General features: G+C 47.7%; 1 protein-coding gene across 1 annotated transcript; it reads right to left on the bottom strand.

Moving 5' to 3' along the window:
* Positions 1 to 5,998: 5,998 nt before the first annotated feature.
* Positions 5,999 to 12,938, bottom strand: LOC141418082 (myeloid cell surface antigen CD33-like). The gene is made up of 5 exons (XM_074058105.1): positions 12,391 to 12,938; positions 11,912 to 12,190; positions 11,646 to 11,693; positions 7,144 to 7,237; positions 5,999 to 6,827 (listed from the first exon to the last, which is right to left on the bottom strand). Exons 1-5 carry the CDS (start codon positions 12,887 to 12,889, stop codon positions 6,755 to 6,757), a joined length of 993 nt encoding a protein of 330 aa, XP_073914206.1. The 5' UTR covers positions 12,890 to 12,938; the 3' UTR covers positions 5,999 to 6,754.
* Positions 12,939 to 18,722: the final 5,784 nt, after the last annotated feature.

Here is an 18,722-nt window from a genome sequence, read left to right as displayed (position 1 = left end):
GAGGGATAGGCAGTAAAACAAAATGTATTAAGGAGATTTTTAGGGCAGTGCCATTGTATAGTGTGACACTATTGAGGAGGTACAGGTCACACATTCTTCAAAACCTCAGGAATGTTCAGCACAGGATGAAGCTGATATGACCTGAGGCTCCAGGTGACAGTGATTTGTGTGTGAAGGGCATGGATTGTAAACATGGCCAGCTCTGGTGTGGGATGTGGACAGCACAGGATCTGTGTGGATGTGAGGGCAGCAGGCACAGGGAATTCTCTGTTTGCCCTAAATACTACAGGCTGCTTTTGAATGTCTGAGGATGTTTTGTGACTGGAAGGAAAACCCAGCCTCTTTAGAGAAGGTCAGGGAGAAACTGCTACTGAGCCCCAGACATTCTTACCCGAATACCAGAGCCCATGGAGAGGAGGCTGTGGGCTGAACATCCTGCTCTGACCAAACTTACAGGAACAGTATCACAGAGAAAGGCTGCTCCATGCCTGGCCAGCACCTCAACACAGTGATGTGGGGTCTTTGTAGCGTGTGATACAGCAGGAGAGGGTGTGTACCCTCTTTCACCAGTAACGGTGAGATAGGGCACCTCTCCCCCATCACCCCAAGAACCACAACACCCAGAGACTCAGGGCCTTGTCCTTCCAGGTCCCCTACTCAGCCATGCCTCCAGGACACAGCCCCACCAAATCCATAGCAATGCTCCCCTCTGTCCTCACATCCTCAAAGGCCCAAGTGTCCTGGCCCAACGCTTAAAAGACACGTTGAGCTGGACAGTTTTCGCCATAGTCACACCAGCTCCAGGGAAGGTCACCTGGCAGGTGAGGTTGGTGCCGTGGTCCTGGGGTGAAGGAGTGAGGGTGAGCACTGAGTACAGGGTGGTCCTGGGGCCCAGGGAGATGACGGCAGCTGACATCCAGGAGAAGATGGGGAGAGTCCCCCACTTGTAAGCCCAGCTCACAGAGCAGGTCACGCTGCTTGGATGACCAGGCTCCAGGTATCCAGAATGAGGATGTGGGGGTGTGATTCAGAGCTAGTGAGGAGAGGGGAACACAGGATCAGGTGTGCACCCCCTCAGACAAGCCCAGGCTCCAATCCGGCTCCTCCCTTGAGCTGTTCTCCAATCCCAGCTCCTTTCAGGACAGGATCTAATTCCATTCCTGCCCTGTAGGCTCAACCACCTTCCCCTGTGGCCCACTTGGAGCCTGAGGCTTGCCTGTCACATGCACAGAAACCTGGTTACTACAGTAATTCCATTTGAAACTTCCTGCTTCTACCCGGAAGAAGTAAGAGCCACTGTCCCTCCTCTGTGTGTCTCTGATGCTCAGGTAGCTGATTTTGTTCTGCAGGTTCCAGAAGAAGGGGAACCAGCCATGGGTCTCCTTTTGCACTTGTCTTGCTGGGTTATTTGTGGCCACTGGAGAGTCGTGGTCCGTACCAGCACCTTCCTGGAACCAGTAGCCATAGCCAGGGACAGTCCAGTAATAGATGTCGACTTTGCAGGTCAGAAGTACACACAGTCCCTCCTGCACTGTCATGGCATCTGTCACTTCCAGCTTGGATTTTGGGTCCTTCTCTTTATGCCTTGTGGTAAAAGCAGTGTCGGCTCCTGGTGACAAATCACCTGCCCACAGCAGAGCCAGCAGCAGGGGCAGCAGCATCGTGGCTGGAGGCAGAGGGTCCTGGGCTCCTGATGTAAGCAGAGAAGAGTGGGCACAGGCAGAGAAGCACCGTGGGACCCAAGGAAGCTGGGGAGGAGCCTGAGACCTGGGAGGTTCACAGAAGAGGAACCTCACGCCCACAGACAGTGGGAGTTGCCCTCTCTGTAGAGTGGATGGAAGCTCCAAGACCAAAGAGTGAAGAGAACACAGACACTGCCAGGGAGGAGCAAGTAAGATGCAGAGACTGCGTCCTGGCCCCATCTCAGGGGCTCCCTGCAGCATCCCAGCCAGAACCTGGACACTGGTGAGAGTCTGAGGTCCTCCCACTCTAAGGAGCATTTTTTATGGTTCTGGTGATAGAACCACAAAAAGACCTTAATCATGTTAAGCAACCACTTGTTAACTGAGCCACTTCCCCAGCAACAGTTTGACTGAGACAAGGTTTGGCTGTGTAGTCCAGATTCGTGTGGAACTCAGGATTCTCCTGCTTCAACCGCCCTGTTTCTGGGATTACCGGCATGCATCACCAAGCCTGGATTCTGAGAACCTTTTATGTGCACCATAGTTAACATTAAAAGGCAGTCATCTCTGACCTGGCCTTGGAGTGTTGCAGTGTCAACTTGACCCTGGGTGAGGTTGATCCTATAGGATGTAAGATTCTGTAAGGTTCATGTGTCTCTGTGAGTGTCTGGGAATGAACAGGGGTCCTAGGTGCACTGAAGTGCTCATTCATTCATTCAGCAAACACACAGTGAGCTCTGTGCATTGGTGGGGCTGCAGTAAGACAGACACCTCTGTCCTGGTGCCCACCCTGAGCTGTCCCATGCAGGAGCCTCATGGCCTCATTGTGCATATGTGTAGTGAGATTCAGAGCTGCAGACCCTGGTGAGGTTGCCACTGGCATGGTAGCATATTGGGGATATTTGTACAACGTGAGCATGGAAACTGGGTGCTGGTGGCTCACGCCTACAATCCTAACTGCTTTGTCGGGGGAGAGACTAGGAGGATCATGGTTTGAGGCCTGCCCCAGGGCGAGTTAGGGAAACCCTATCTCAAAGATACCCAACACAAAATAGGGCTGGCAGAGTGGGTCAAGTTGTAGAGCATCTGCCTAGAAACATGAGGCCCTGAGTTCAAACCCCGTACCACCACCACCAACAACAAAAAAACAGTGTGGAAGTTTTCTCTGCATCTTGTGTACCGATCTTGAAGAGTCAATGACATCTCCAGAAGAACCACACAGAGTCCTCATGCATCACAAAAAGGGGAACTTGTGTTCTAACGAGTGCAGAAAAAGCCACTGTTCCATTAATTCTGTCATTGGTGTGGAGTGCACAGAAGGAATTCTTTTGTCCTCTCCACACAGATTAGGAGACTTCTTGTCACACAGCAGATCCACATCTCACAGCAAAACGTGTCTCAAAAGCTATCATGCTTTCGCACAGCTTGAGTGCACCTACAGGTAAAATTATAGTTCTCATCGGCTCACGTGATTTTCCACAGCCTCATTAGCATTTGGCGTGGATTTTTGAAGACTGACTTCTATTTTTCAGCATTCTCATTGGTAGATACTGGTGTCTCATCGGATTTTAATCTGTCATTTCATATCAGCAAATGAGTTAGAAATGTTTCCGTGTGATTATTACTCAGAGTTTTCTTCTCTGTGGATTAGATAGTCAAATGTTGGGCTTCACTTTGCTGAGGTCATCGTAAACTGTACACACGATTTACCTTTTAAACCATTGCTCCTGTGCAGGTGAGTGACAGGAGGTACATTCACACTGCTCTGCAGCCATCACCACCATCAGTGTCCACAATTCTTTTTTTCTTTTGCCTTGTGTGTTTTTTTGTTAATGTTAGTACTGGTTATTTATTTTCTTTTACTATCTATTTATTTGTTTGCACATTATAACTGTACTAGGGATACATGTCACAATGTGCAATGTATCTTAGCTAGATTCACCCCCTCCATCTTTCTCCTCTATCCCCGGACCCCCTTCTTAGAACTGTATCTCTCTCTCATTTTTCCATTTTCACATGTGAATGCAAAGTACTTCCACCATATTTGCCCTCCTTCACCCTTTCCTCATGTGCTCGCCCCTTCCACTTGGTACCAAACCCCATAAGGACTTGTTTTATCTTCCTGTTCTTTTTTTTTAAATTAAAAATGGCATTTTTGCTTCTTTGTGGTAGTTGTCTGTGGAATTTCTTTGTGGCACTGTCATTCATATGCATATATATATAATATATAATATACTGTGTGTGTGTGTGTGTGTGTGTGTGTGTGTGTGTGTGTGTTATACCCCAGATTGGTTCATCCCCTCCATTATTCTGTGTACCTTAGTCTCCTTCTTATGGCGATTTCAACAGGACTGAGTGTTCCATATGCATTCTTGTATAGAAAGTACATCAACCATCTTCACCTTCTTAACTTCCTTCCTTACCCTCCTCTCCCATTAGTGTCTGCTCTTACTGTGACCTGTTTTACATTCTCGTCCTTCATGGTTTAGCTGTCTGTTCATTGTTCAGTGGGGTCTTTTTTCTCTCGGTATTTTATGTATCAATGCACTGTGCTTAAGTCAGTCTAACCCCCTCCACTTTACTTTCTCACCATTATCCCTGTCTTCTGTTGTTCAACAGTTATTATCAGTGTGCTTTGTCATGTCTTATTCCTACACAGATTCGATGTATTTCACTATTATTCTCTGTCTTTCTCTCCTACTTTTCTTCTTCCTTAGTCTCCTCTACCAGTCCCTCCTGTGGGTCATGTTCTGTATATATTCATAAGTATATATGATATTGCTCGTGTTTGTATTAGGTCTATATTCCACATATGAGAGAGAGTACTGGGGTTTGAACTCAGGGCCTTGTACTTGCTAGGCAGGCGCTCTACCCCTTGAGCCACACCCCCAGCCCTTCAACTTCTTTCATCTCCATTGAGTGGAACTCTGCACCCATTACAAACTGTCTTCGTATTTTCCTCTGCCCCTGAACTCACTCTTTCTATTGTCCTTTTCTGTGAGTTTGCCACTCCAGCCTCCTCATGTGAATGAAGTGTGCACATCTGTCCTGGTGTGACTGGCTTGTTTCACTTACAGTAATGTCTTCAGGTCACCGGGAGCATAGCATGTGCTGAGCGACGTTCCCCTTGTGTGTAACAGATGCCCATGGTGTCTGTTGATGGACACTCAGGTTGCATCCGTGTTATCTCTTGTGAATGCAGTTGCTATGACTATGCAGGCATAAAAGGCTCTGGGCTCAACAACCTGTTTCCAGGACTTGGGGCATGACTCAAGGTGTAGAACACCCATCTGAGAGCACAAGGCTCTGAGTTCAAATTCAAGTACTAAAAAAAAAAGAACTTGTTTTTGTTTCTTTGGGATATATAGTTTGATGTGGAATTGCTGGATTATATGTTCATCCTACCTTTTTATCTATTTCTTTTTTTAGGAACCACCATTTTACAGTCCCAGCAGCAATGGGCAGCAGTTCTAGTTCCTCTACATCCTCATGTGGAAATAGTTCTTGTTTCCTGTTTGTTAAAACAGTAACTCTTGTAATGATGTGAAGTGATAATTCCTTGTAGGTTTTAGGTTATTATTAGTGCATACTAACCGCACAAAATTATGGGTTTTGTCGTGACGTTTTTAAACCTGCAACCACACATCAAGCCTACTTCTGCCTCTGAGCCACTGCACCCATGTTCTCCTTTCCCTTACCAGGGAAACACAGAGCCTGTTTCATCATCACCTTCTAGTCTTCACAACCCTTGCCCCTCACACCAAGAGACACCAAGACTGTGCGCAGGAATCACCCACTCCTCTCCCTGCAAACACATATCGCCATCTCATACATACTAATTTATTACTGCTTTCATTTTATTCCTGTTCTTATCTCTGAAATGACAGCTTCTTGCTGAAAGTCATTGGGAGACCATGTGTTCTGAGGCATCTGGCACACATGAAAACCCAGTATGTGGAAGGAGCTGAGTATTGGCAACCTCAGTTGTTCATAACCATAGAGGAATATCATCCTGCACACAAGCCCTACTTGCATTACAGTAGTACACACCCTGAGCGACAGGTAGACTGAGGCTGAGGTGGTCAGGACATGGACCTGGAAGGGAAGGAGGGCATTCAGGGTAAGGAGCCGCATATTCGAAGTGTCAGGTCCAGGAGGGCTGGCGGGTGTGTGTGGGAGGCTCATGAAGCAGAGAGAGGTGGCTGTGGGAGGAGAGTCCAGCAGGCACAGACCCCACTAGACCTCCAGTGCAGTGTCAGTGGTGTTGGAATTGATAACCCTCCTGTGCTGAAAACAGACACACAAGAGACAGAAAATCTTGACAAGGCAATTTTCTCTTGATCAAGAGGGTGCAAGCATGTGCTCACTCCGGCTAAGCAACACACAGGCACAAAATGGCTGACAGTGGCTCCTCCTTATATCCCTGACACAGCTGTACCTGCCCCTCACCTGGGATTGGTCCAGGTCAAAGGTTCACAATCTCCCTCGATTAGCTAAAAGGCTTGGGGAATGGGTTAGGGCATGCAGTTTGGCTGGCAATGGAGTTGTACAGGAATCCAGAAGAAGCAAACACCCTTTAAACATGCAAGTCACCTAAGATGGCAACCTGAGGAATTTTTAAGTAATCTAAGAGGGTGACAAATACTTCAATAGAAAAGATCATTTTTCTTACAATGGGGAGGACACAGGGCTGCTTAGGCTGTAGAAGACATGCACCATGACAGATTCGGGACATACGTTCTCATGGCTGTGGGGAGACCTGGAGGCAGGAGGTGAGGTGGGTTCAGTGAGAGGGAAGAGATGAGGACCAGGAAGCGTCAGGTTCATTATGGAGAAATAGATCAGGATGAGGCAGAGTTAGGAAAGAAGAAAGACCAGGGAGTGATTCATGGGAGCAGGGGGATGGAGAGTAGCCATGGTAGAGAATTACATATGGTTCTGGTTCAAGGCAGGGCTATCGGTGGTGGTGGTGCAGCTCACCTATGGCCATGTTGAGTTGGCCATCCTGGGGTCACCATGTAGTTGTCTAGAGGGCTGTTGGATGTTGTCACCTCACATCACTCACTGAGAGACTAAGCTGTGACAGTGTTTGCATTCTCCATACCTAGTGCTGGCCTCGACACCTTCTTCACAGGAGACCTCATTCTGAGAGAAGAGACCAGGAGTGTGGGCCTTAGCGTCAGTGGACACTGCTCACCTGCCCTGTGTTCTGCTTGGGACTGGAAGGCTGACTGAAGGAGAGTTAGGAGGCCCAGCCTCTACGACCTCCTTGATGAGGCCAGCTTCCGCCCTACATTGGCCAGAGTTGGGGACAGACAATTGGCTCTCTTGGAGTTCTTATACCAACGACCTCTTGCCTGGCCCCCATCACTGTTGCCATCTTCAGTCCCTCCAGCACTGGGGCTCAGGGATTCACCATTGGCCCTCTGCCCTCCTCACCCCTCCTGGGAATAACACTGACCTGAGGAAGATGAGGCAGAGGCAGAGAAGCAGGATCTTGACCACTGCCTCACTGATGGCTACCACAATCACTTCTGCCATGAGTCCTGACTTCCCTGCAGAGAAATGGACAAAGCTGGATTTGTGTGAACCACAGTCCAGTTCTTCCTCACAGTAGACCTTGGATATGGTCCTATGGAACTTCCTCATCCCTGGATGGGGAAATATGGGCCCAGTCTCCCCACTCCACACCCCAAGTGTCCTGCAGTAGGCTAGAGAAGACATAACTATCGTTTTATTAAAATTAAATCTTTTCTTCATCAATCAACACTATGAAGATAGTGGAAATCAACCCACCTAAGTGGAAGAAAATAGTTACAAACCACATGTAAAGAGGGTCTGCTATCTGGTTCACAGAAATAACCTTACAGCTCAAATTACAAAGATCCCAAACAACCCAATTAAAAATAGTCGCAGGATTTGAACAAAACTCTTTAAAGAAGATACCCGAATGACCGATGCATGGAGGAAGATATTCTCCCTCTTCTTTGTGCAACTCAGGACCGTAGTGTGGTCTCTCTGCACACCTACAGCAGGCTGTGTTCTCACAGAGGTAAAAGCTGATGTTAGGATCCTGGGGGGAGGGTGGAAATCTGTGCACTGTTGGGAATACTCAGTGGAGCTAAAACCTTGGAGAGCATTAATAATTGCCTTGAGAACTGAAGATCAGAATTACAATACCCTTGATAATTCCTCTCCTAGGTATGTGCCCTAGAGACATGGAAACTTATGCTCAAGCAATACCCTGTGCACCAGTACTCCTAAAGCACATTAACATCACCTCCTGAGCCTTCAGAGAGGGAGGGGGCAGCCAGGCTTGGGAGGAAGAGCTGCAGTGCAAACCCTTATCTCCCCCAGGAAGGAGGGGCCCAGCATCTGCATGTAGCAGTGCTATGTGGATGGGGAGAGGGTTTAAGTGGCTCTCCTTAATCCATGTTCTGCTCTAATATATCCTCCAACTCATTCCTCACAGAGGCTATCTGAGTGCCTAGTGGGTTTTGAGCATGGCAGATGTATTTTCCATGGTCCTCCAGCTCTACCCAAGGTATATGAGAACCCCACGGTTGGAGGGCTGTGAGAGTCAGGTACCTCCAGGTCCTGATCAGCTTGACAGGAAGTTTTTTGTCTGTGACACACACCAGGCACAGGAGCTCTCCCTCTTGGATGTGCAGACATGAGCCATTGCTCAGGGCTACTGATCCTGGAGAGGCAGACAGAAGGCTTGCCCAGGCCCTATGGGCTCTCTGTCTTCTTTCTCCTTATCACGTGGGACTAAATTTTCTCTTCCATGTCCTGATGGGATCAGATGTGTGGACACTGCTCCAAGAGGACACGCAGGGAACAGCACACAGTTCCCCAAGAGCAGGCATGAGGCCATCTGAACTGCCTTGGTCTCCTCTCCTCTTCTCCTGACTGACTGTGCCACTCATATCCCCACCTTGCCTTTAAGAGTTTGCTATTCAGTGTTCTGGCTACAGTTCCCTAGGACCTGTCTAATTTCGCAGTGTCTGAAGAGCTCCAGATAACCCAAGGTAGGTCCTCACCTTGATGACTTGTGCGGTGGTGGACATGGGGTGGTAAAGGTAGTCCTGACAGTCCAATGGGTCTATCAGGACTAGGAGGGCTTCCTAAGGAGGATGGCTGAAGGGAAGCAGGAAGAACAGGAGGGAGGTGGCCAGGGAAGATCCCACCAAAAACTTCTTCCAGTCAGGGGAGCCAGCTCTAGTGACACAATGAATGCAAAGGAAGGAAACACACCATGTGGTTTTGCCTAGCAAATTACCCTAGGCTAAGCCAAAAGGCCTCCATTAGACTGGAAACGAACCCTTTCTGCTGACAATCAGTTGTGTGCCTTAATATGAAAAGAACTTGAACACATTTAGGAAATGTTCACAAAGTAAGGCATGTGTTTCTTAAACACAATGAAAGATTCTGACCCATCCACAGAATGACAATGGGAATTAAAACTACAGTGAATTCGCTTATAATGTCAGCAGGGAAAGGCATATTTCTCAGTGAAAAGAGCCTGGTGTTCCTGGAGTACAAATAAGATAAATCCATGCAGTGCAATGTGGCCATGTCTGCAGGAGTTACAGCTCCACCTGTAATCCAGAACTCTCTTCTCTAGAAAATCACCTTAGAGAACCTGTGCACAAATGTGGGGAATGTTCACATAAGTTACTTACTGAAGTATTGTTTTGTGAACAAAAGACAAGAAACACCAGTTTTCCACCAGGGAGAACAGGTGAACTCTTTCTAATACCACATCCTTGTAACTGGAAAACCATGGAGCCAGTAATATGCATGGCGGTTTCCTGACAATGAATCAGAAAGCTCTCCAAGAGAAAGTAAGGTTTGAAATAAAAGCGATTTTAATTCAGTCATGCTCCACTCTCACTTTCTTTGTGTAACTAAGTACCATGGTGAAATAAGTTTTTGACAATGAGGGAAACCAGACAATGAATTTATGGAAAATCTCTGTACTGTGTTTAAAATTTTTCTGTGAAAGTAAAATTACTCCAAGATGACATTTTCATGTAAAACTATATTGGGGCTCTGTCATCAGCTCAGTGGTAGAGCACTTGTCTAGCATATGCAAGATCCTGAGTTCAATCTGCAGCACTACAAAAATCAATAAACAAAAACAAAACTGGAAAGACACAAAGCAGTGTGACTAGAACAGTGCACATGTTTAAATGTGTGTGGATTGTTCATCTGTGAAGGACAGCCAAGAAAGAAGGAAGCTAAGGTGTGGAGAGCAGATTATGAAAAGCCTGTGAGAAATGGATGTAAGCAAGGCAAGATGAGCTTAATTGATTTCACCTGTAGGTCGAGATAGGCACAGCCCCGGCCACGAAACAGGAAAAAGCAGATGCGCTGCATTCAAAACAGCAGGAATTCAGGATTCTGCTGTTACAATGTCACACCCCTCCCCAAGAGCCTCTGCTCCACCTTGTTTGCTGCTGTTTATAAAAGGCCCCTAAAGGAGGGCTTGAGGCTTTTGCTTTTTGCTTTGGCTTTTGCTTGGAGGGCTTTTTGCCTTTGGTTTTGGGGGCTTTTGTTTTGAGCTTTTTGGTGTGGGAAGCTTTGGGAAGGGAAAAGAATTACTGAAGGGAAAAGAATTGCTAAAGGGAAAAGAATTACTAAAGGGAAAAGGATGGCTAAAGAGAAATTGCTGAAGGGAAAAGAATGGGTAAAGAGGGATTGAAAGAAAGACTGCACTGAGAACTTTAACGTAGGCCTTAGTAAGCTAAGCTAAAGAAAGAGCTTTAACATAGGCTTTAGAAGAGAAAAACCAAAGAGAACAGGGAATAATGCAAGATAGAGGACACACACTTTGCAAGTCTGAGCACCCAGGCTTTAAGAAAGCTAAAGAGAGAATGCTAAAGAAAAGCTGCAAGCCTGGGGGGCAAAAGACTTTCAGAGTGATTAGGCTAAAGATAAGCTAAGAGAAAACATGGGACAGTGTCAGTCTAAGGAAAGAGGTTTTAAGCACAAATTTAAAGAAGACTTGAGAAGCGAGGTTTTAAAGAACTGCAAGGAGTAAGTCCTTAAAGAATAAAGATAGAGAAAAGAAGCAATGAGGGTTGGGTGTCTCCACCCAAGCACCCAACACACCTGACTCTACTTTTTGTCTGTCCGTCTATCCTGTGTCTTCTCTGAATCTCCAGTCACCCCCAATTAAGCCCAGTTAGGTTCAGTAATAACCAGGAGCAAGAGAGAAAGCTTGCTCTAACAAGGGAGGGAGTAAGAAAACAGCGCCCCCTCCAGGAATGTTTCCGTATGATTCCTTCTTATTGAATTGTGCTGTGAATTTGAGTCCCCTAAAATCCAAATGTTGAACCCCTGTCCCTGTGTGAGAGTATTTGGAGATTTACAGCTTTGAGAGGAAGTTAGGGTTGTAGGAGCTCACGAGGGCGGAAACATCAAGATGAAGTTAGTGAGGTTATAGGGGAGTCAGAGAGAGTCAGTTTGTCCATCTCCACTGTGGGAGGACAGCAAGGGTAGAAGAAGGCCATCTATGAGCCAGGAAGACAGACTGGAACCAAATGGGCCAATAAACTTCGTAAGTCACCCGCTCTGTAGTTTCTCCTTATGGAAGCCGTGGCAGACTAAGATAAATTTTATGTTCGTTATTTCACAAAATGACATTGCATGCTCAAAGGAAGGTAGGGAGCAGGGAGGGCTCAGGTCCTATGGAGAAGGAGGGCAGGGTGTGGGATGAGGACGCAGCCCTGGCTCCAGAGACAGTCACCCTAACTAGTGTCCAAGGAGGAGGCCATGGGACACCTGGGTGAGAGTGGGGTGGCCTGTGCAGGGTGTAGGGTGAGGAGTGGGGGCGTCCCACTTTACTGCCCTGCTCCTGTCCTGAGCCTCCACCTGCCTGAGCTCTGCAGGACCTGCTCTTCTCTGCAGGGTGGAGACTGTGTCCTCACCCCCACCCCCATGAGGAGAGGTCCCTACCTGTGTCATTTCCCTGGAACACACTGATCATCAGGTTCTGAGGAGCATCTGGACAGACAGACATGAATGTTACTTTTCAGTGGGAGGAAGTGACTGTTAGTACTTTCCCCACAAAAAATTAGAAAGAAAAGGGGAGCAGTCAGGGGTCCTCTTGCCTTCCTCCACTTCTGGGCTTTGGAATCCAGCACCAATATTCCTAGCCCGCCCTCCCCAGCCTGCATAAACCCCTGTTCTAAGGGACCCTACCATTGTGACCCAGCACTCACAGGACACGTTGAGCTGGACAGTTCTCTCCACAGTCACACCAGCTCCAGGGAAGTTCACCTGGCAGGTGACATTGGTACCATGGTCCTGGGGCCGAGGACTGAGGATGACAACTGAGGAGAGTGTGGTCCTGGATCCCAGGGAGGTGAGGGCAGCTGATATCCAGGAGAAGATGGGGGGCGTCCCCCTCTCACAGGCCCAGGGCACAGAGCAGTTCAGGCGGATGGGATGGCCGGGCTCCAGGATTTCTGGGATGTGGAGTTCAGGGCTGTACGCCAGAGCTAGGGAGGAAAATGACAGAAGCTCAAGCCCTGGTGACCTCAAGTGCCCTCAAAAAGCAACCTCTGTGTCAGGCCAGCCATCCTCTCCAGCCAGCCCATGTCCTGTGTCCAACATCTTTTTTCTAGGGTAAGGAGCAGGGGATCCCATCCTGGCTGTGCCTGGGGGCCTCAGAACCCATGGCTGTGAGCTCATTCCTTACCCGTCACATGCAAAGACAGCTGGTCCATTTTGTAGTTACGTTTCACAGAAGGCCCTCTCTCCAGCCTGAAGAAGTACGTTCCCGTGTCCATTTGCCGAGCATCTCTGATGTCCAGAGAGCAACTGTTCTTTTGTGGGTCTCCGGTGAGATGGAATCGGCCCAGGGTCTCATTCTGCACTTTTCGATCTGGGTTATTTGTGGCCACTGGAGAATCGTGGTATATATCTGCCCCTTCCCGGAACCAGTAGCCGAAGACAGAGCCGTTGGAGGAGTGCAAGTTGGAGTGGAAGACACAGCAGGGAATGAGGACACACAGACCCTCCTGCACCTCCACTGGCGTCCGCAGGTCCAGCTTGTTTTGTCCATTCAGACTCTGGAACTGTGTCAGGGAACTAGACTCAGCTTCGCTCAGTTTCCCAAACCCCATTCCCTGTACCCACTCAACTGCCCACAGCAGGGCCAGCAGAAGTGACTGCCACATCACAGAGACAGAGGGCATCTGGACTCCTGTGAGTGAGCAGAGAATTCAGTGAGTGTGGGAGTTTAGGTGTGAGTCACCGACTTTGGTGTCACGTGACTGAGAAGAAGCCCCACCGGAAGCCCAGGTTTGAGGTCAGAGGGCTGAATGACCACAGAACAGGAACTTTGCTCCCACTCACTGTCAGAGCCGCCAAAGGCCTGGGTGAACAGCCACTTCCACCTTCCCAATGGGACTCCATGGGAACTGACCATCAGCTCCCAGCCTTCTGTTTGCTCCTTTCTCTCCACAGCCCTGTCCCCACCAGGCAAGTCTGCTCTGCCACCCATTCACGGCTCCTAGATGACATTGGGGGGTCAGCCTGGCAGGGGTCAGACACAGGAAGGACTGGCGGAGAACTGTGAGCCATACAATAAGGGGGAGAGGAGGGTTCTTGGGGTAGGGGAGGAGTACTGAGGAAACAAATCCAACAACCACGACATGACCATGTTCCTTTCTGGGAAGTGGAGTCCAAGTAGAGACCATGCAGACTTGGTCTCTGTTTTTTTGGTTTTTTGGATTTTTTTGGTTTGTTTGTTTTGTTTTGTTTTGTTTTTTAAATATTCTACAGGTTGTATTTTTATTTAATATTTGTAGCTTTCTTACAAGGTGTTAGGATCAATTATTCTCCTTTTTCAGGTGAAAAAACTGAGCCTCAGCAAGGTTAAATAACTTGCCCAAGGTCACAGCACTAGAAAGTGCTACAGGTGGCAATGCCACTAAGACAGCTTAACCACCAACTTTTGGGGGTTAAATGACCACTTTGCTCTACTGTTACCAAGGTGGTGACCAAAGATGAGAATTTCAAAATCAGAAATATGATTCTTTTTCTGCTTTTTGTTTTATTTTTTTAAGATATCTATTTTTTAAATTTCCATGTAGGTATGTATTGTATCTTGAGTTGGTTCATCCCTCCGTTTTTCTCCTTTCTATCTTAGTCCATTTCTTATGGTGATTTCATCATGTTTAAAGATTCTATATTGATTCTTATATAGAAAGTACATCAACTGTATTCACCTTCTTCATTTCTTTCTTTTATCCTTCACCTGTTATTAGTGCCCTTCCCTTACTCTGATCTGTTTTTTCTTCTTATCCTTCATTGTTTAGGTATGTGTTTATTGGTTTGGGATTTTTGCCTGGACATACATGTGTTTAAGTCAATGTAACCCCTCCACTGCACTTCCTCTCCTTTTCCCCCATCCTATGCTGTTTAACACTGTGTTTCCTTATATCTTGTTCCTACACAAATGTCATGTATTTTATTTTCACTTGCTCTCTTTCTTTCTTTCCCCCTCTCTGTGTCCACTACTAGCCCTTCTTTTGGACATATCTTGTATGTATTTTTATGTATGTATAATATTGCTTGTATTTGTATTGGGCCTATATTCCACATATGAGAGAAAACATCTGCCCTTTGGCCTTCTGAACCTGGCTTACTTCATTTAAGATAATGTTCTCCAATTCCACCCTTTACCTCCAAACAACAACATTTTATTCTTCTTTATGACTGAATAAAATTCCATTGTGTATAAATACCACATTTCTTATTTAATTCATCAATTATGAGGCATCTGTGCTGTTTCCATAGCTTGGCTATTGTGAACAGTGCTGCAATAAACATGGGTTTGCAGGTGTCTTTATTGTAACCTGACTCACATTCCTTTGGTATCCCTAGGCATGGCATTGCTGGGTAATATGGCAGTTCTATTTTTAGTTATTTGAGGAGCCTCCATACTGTTTTCCATAGTGGTTGTACTAATTTACATTCCCACCAGCAGTGTTTGAGGGTTCCTTTTTCCTCATATCCTCACCAACATTTGTTGTTGTTTTTATTCTTGATGGTAGCCCTTTCAACAGGAGTGAGGTGGATTTTCAATGTGGTTTTGATTTGCATTTCCTTTATAGCCAGGGAGGTTGAGCATTGTACCATGTGTTTTTGGCCATTTGGAACCTCCAACACTTGCTGGTAGAGATGAGATGCAGGGAAATCTGCATCTGTGAAATCTGATTGCCCTATGCAGCTAGAGGGTGAGTTGTCAGGGATAACTGGAACCAGGACTCTAAGGGGTTCTTGAAGATGTGACCCCAAGTTTGTGCTTAGGGTTCCTAAACTACTTTCTTTCCCACCTCCAGGGTCCTTGTTGTGGACACACAGCAGCCCTGAGAGCAACAGCATCAAGACACTGGGGGGAAGCTGGGCTGTGGAGTCAGGTGGTCCCGATCCCTCTTCCCTCCTTGTCTCAGCCTCCTTGTCTGTCACACAAAGGATCACGATTCCCAACCCTCAGTCTGAGGGAGAACCCGATGTGAGGGTGGAGTCAATGTTCTCTACATTTGTAAGGATTGGGAGGGAGTTAGGAACCCTGATGGCTGAGAAGAATAACACAAATGTTGATAAAATCACACCCTGGCCTCTGATGTTAACTCATGTCATACAGCAAAGTCTTGGTCTTGCAGGACCACACCCCTGTGGCCACAGAAAATGACAGTCCTTCTCTGACTATTCAAGTCAGGAACGTCCTGACTGATATGCGCATGGTTGCATGAACCAGTCTGGAGGAGTTCATGACACGTGGTCCAGTCCTCCAGTCATGACCATGTCCATGTCTGAAGACTTGGTAAAAACCTGACATTTGGCCAGCTCTCCTCCTTGAGTTTCCCCTTCTCACTTGAGGGTGTGCATTCAGGTTCCTTTCACTTTGCTTTGCCCTAATTAACCTGTTCCTGTTTAAGTCACCTCTGTGTCCCTCCATGAATTCTTTCTCTGATGAGACCAAGAACCTTCTGGCCCCTGGACCTGGTGCCCCAAATCCAGAAACACAGTCAAGACCATGTGAGAACACAGGGTGAAGGCAGCCATTCTCAGTTCAAGGAGAAAGCCTGGGACGGCGGGGGGATTCCATCCTGCCAACATCTTGACCTGCAACACCAGCCTCCAGAATTTGATAAATAAACAAATGTGTGTTTAAGCTGCTCAGTCTATGGTAATTAGGCAAGGCAGCCCTACCAAACTAACACATGGGGTCGTCCAGAGGATCCCATGGTCTCCTGAAAGTCAAGTGCTGACAGCCTGTTCTGGCTCACAGTGGAGCACACAGACATCACTACATCCAGTTTCCAAGCCATTCCTCCAGACAAGGAAGGTCAGAGGATGAGGAGAAAGCCTAAGAGTCTGCCTAGGCTCTGCAGCTCCTATGTGCCAGCTCTATTTGTGCACAGCTGCTAGTTCACCTGTCACACTTGTTTTCACCTCTCCAAGATGAGACAGGTCCCAAGTGTTAAGTGGGGGTTCCTGGGGAGCTGAGATGAAGTGGGACAGATTCTGGAGAGGCACCCATGGGAGGAGGGGAGGCACAGACAGACAGAGTCACAGCCTGGAGAGGTCAGAGCCATGGGAAGGACCAGGATGTGGAGTCCAGCAGAGGGAGAACAGATCTGCTGGTTGATGGGACACATGAGACTGGGGACAAATTCATTCCCGGCCAGTGACCAGAACCACAGCCAGAGACTATGGTGGACGCAGCAGTGAGAAAAATATGACCCCAGATCCGTCCACACTGAGTTTGTATTGTAGCAGTCAGACAAACCATAAACAAAAATGTCATTGAAGAACAAAAAGCATTTAGAAAGTGTGTAAGGGGTCAGGAACTGTGGAATGAGTAAAATGTGAGAAAAAACAAAGCCTGGTTAATCATGAAGATGGAAAGGGTCACCCTGTGGTAGTGGAGTATGGCATCATAGCTGTGGTCAAGAAAGACTCTGTAAAGCAAAAGAGGTGGGGGAGCCCTGCATAGTGTGGACAGCCTGTATTCACAGCATTGGGAGGCAAAGACAGGATGGTCAGTTCAAACCCTGTCCAGCGACATATCAAGCCCCTGTGTCAAACAAACAAACATAAAATTACTGATTGGTCCAAGCCATCTGGCCACAAAGAGGGGAGGGACATGTATTCAGCACCTGATTGGCTCTGCTGGCTGTGCATCAGCAGCAAGAGGCATGGTGCTCCATCTGCCTAACTGGTTGACTGCGGAGAATTTGCATACAACTGCTGACTGACTGAAGAATAGGCCATATACATGCTGACTGGCTGCAGAGTTGAGAGCTGTACACTGTGTAGCCTCACTGGGGAGACACCTCAGACAATGCCTGAGAGCTGGGCTGCCTGGCCTGGTGGTGTCCTTGCAATCTTTTTTGGACCTGCATCAGGAATGCCAAACTAGGGTTCTGGGAATGTGTAGCTCCTGGGTCAGGCAGTTAGGTGGTCATCAGGCAGCACATCCCTAAGCAGCCATATGTGTTTAGGCCCCAGGAGCCCCTTGGCCCTAAATACAAAGGCCAATTCTGGTAATCTGGTAGGGATTCAAACCTGTCAGTTCACCAGAAATCTGTCTCTATGGTTGTCAGCTGAGCACCTGGTCAGCCTGTCACCATGTCAGTCACATGGTCAGCCTGTCATCCCTCAGCTATCTAGCCATCTTGTTACCTATCAGTCATCTGGTCAGCCTGAAGCATAGCTAGTGTGTCACCAAAGTACCAACAAGACAATCTACTGCTGTGCTTGTTAATGATAAAGCTAGTGGCTTTGTGACTGAAAGAGTCCCCATGCAAGTCAATTAATCACTTAAGGAGATAATTTACCTCTTCCAATCCCACCCTGTTAACTAGTTAATTAGCCTCCCACCAAATCAGTCTCTTTGTAAGTCAATCCCTCTGTCAGGCCCTCACTCGCCAGTTATAGTTATTTCTAGTGTAACCCGGTTACTCAGACTCACTGCTGGACATTTGTTTCCCTAGAAAACGCATTTATAGGTCAGGCATTGATAAGGTAGCCACTGATTGACCACAGCTCCCTCCCCAGCCCTGTGGCCTCAGTTGGGTTCCTTATCCTGTCTGATCCAGGTTGATGGGAAATCACAGTCTGAACCTTGTCACTTCACCATCTCTTCAGTCTCTTCCCTTTCATCCTCCTCTGGGAATCAGGTGTTGACTGAACCACAGAAGAGTTCTTCAGTCAACAAAACTCATGATGTCCCATGAGGGGACTCTGGCTCCCTACTGCCCAGATCCTTTCATCAGCAGACTGGTCCCCAGGAGACACTGCTGGAACTCTCTTCAGGAGTCTGGAGTCCAGACAGGAGAAGCCATGGTACCAAAGAGATGCTCCACCAGGGCTGGGATGGGTCCAGGAACAGGAGATGAGCATTGCAGACAACTGAAGAGCTCTCAGTGTCCTGTGAGTCCACTTGCACTCCCATGATACTCTGATGGCAGGACCTAGAACAGGAGCTCCAGGGACAGAAACCACTTGACAATACACCTGGGCATCCATGCTGGCCTGAGGCCCAAGAGTCCATCCCCCACTCAGGGTCTACTTCCCTTCTCAGATGACTTGGCTTTTCCCTTCCCACTTGCTGAGAAAGCTGAAGGGCCCTGTCTCTTCCTCAGTCTGAGCATGGAGACAGATGCTGCTCCAGGCATGGGGCAGTGCCCTAGCTGGCCAGGCCAGAGGTTTGCTGGACCTCAGGCAGCAGGGACAAGTGGATGTTGATGTCAATGAGCAGAGGATGTGGAGACTGAGAACTAGGGACAAGTGGATGTTGATGTCAGTGAGCAGAGGATGTGGAGACTGAGAACTAAAAGTCATTCAAATATCAGAAACTGGCCCAGAGGCACAAACTGCCCTGTTACTTCTCTCCTGCTGGGACATTGAGTCTAAATGCCTGAAGACCAGGGGTTCAGTTTCCCAGGACAAGGAGCCATTTTAGGTCACAGAGTGGATCTTACCCTATTTCATGTGTTTACAGTCTGCTGTGTA

Source organism: Castor canadensis, chromosome 16, assembly GCF_047511655.1.
Source record: "Castor canadensis chromosome 16, mCasCan1.hap1v2, whole genome shotgun sequence".
NCBI classification, from domain to species: Eukaryota; Metazoa; Chordata; class Mammalia; order Rodentia; family Castoridae; genus Castor; species Castor canadensis.
This window is presented reverse-complemented; position numbering and strand designations above follow the sequence as displayed.

What these genes read in the sequence shown, in the direction of transcription:
- LOC141418082 (XM_074058105.1), bottom strand. Translation starts at nt 12,889, where the DNA reads ATGCCCTCTGTCTCTGTGATGTGGCAGTCACTTCTGCTGGCCCTGCTG. An exon ending in GCTGTCTTTGCATGTGACGG is followed by an intron (nt 12,191 to 12,390) that starts GTAAGGAATGAG and finishes TTTCCTCCCTAG; the next exon opens with CTCTGGCGTACAGCCCTGAA. An exon ending in CTCTGCCTCATCTTCCTCAG is followed by an intron (nt 6,828 to 7,143) that starts GTCAGTGTTATT and finishes CTCTTCTCTCAG; the next exon opens with AATGAGGTCTCCTGTGAAGA.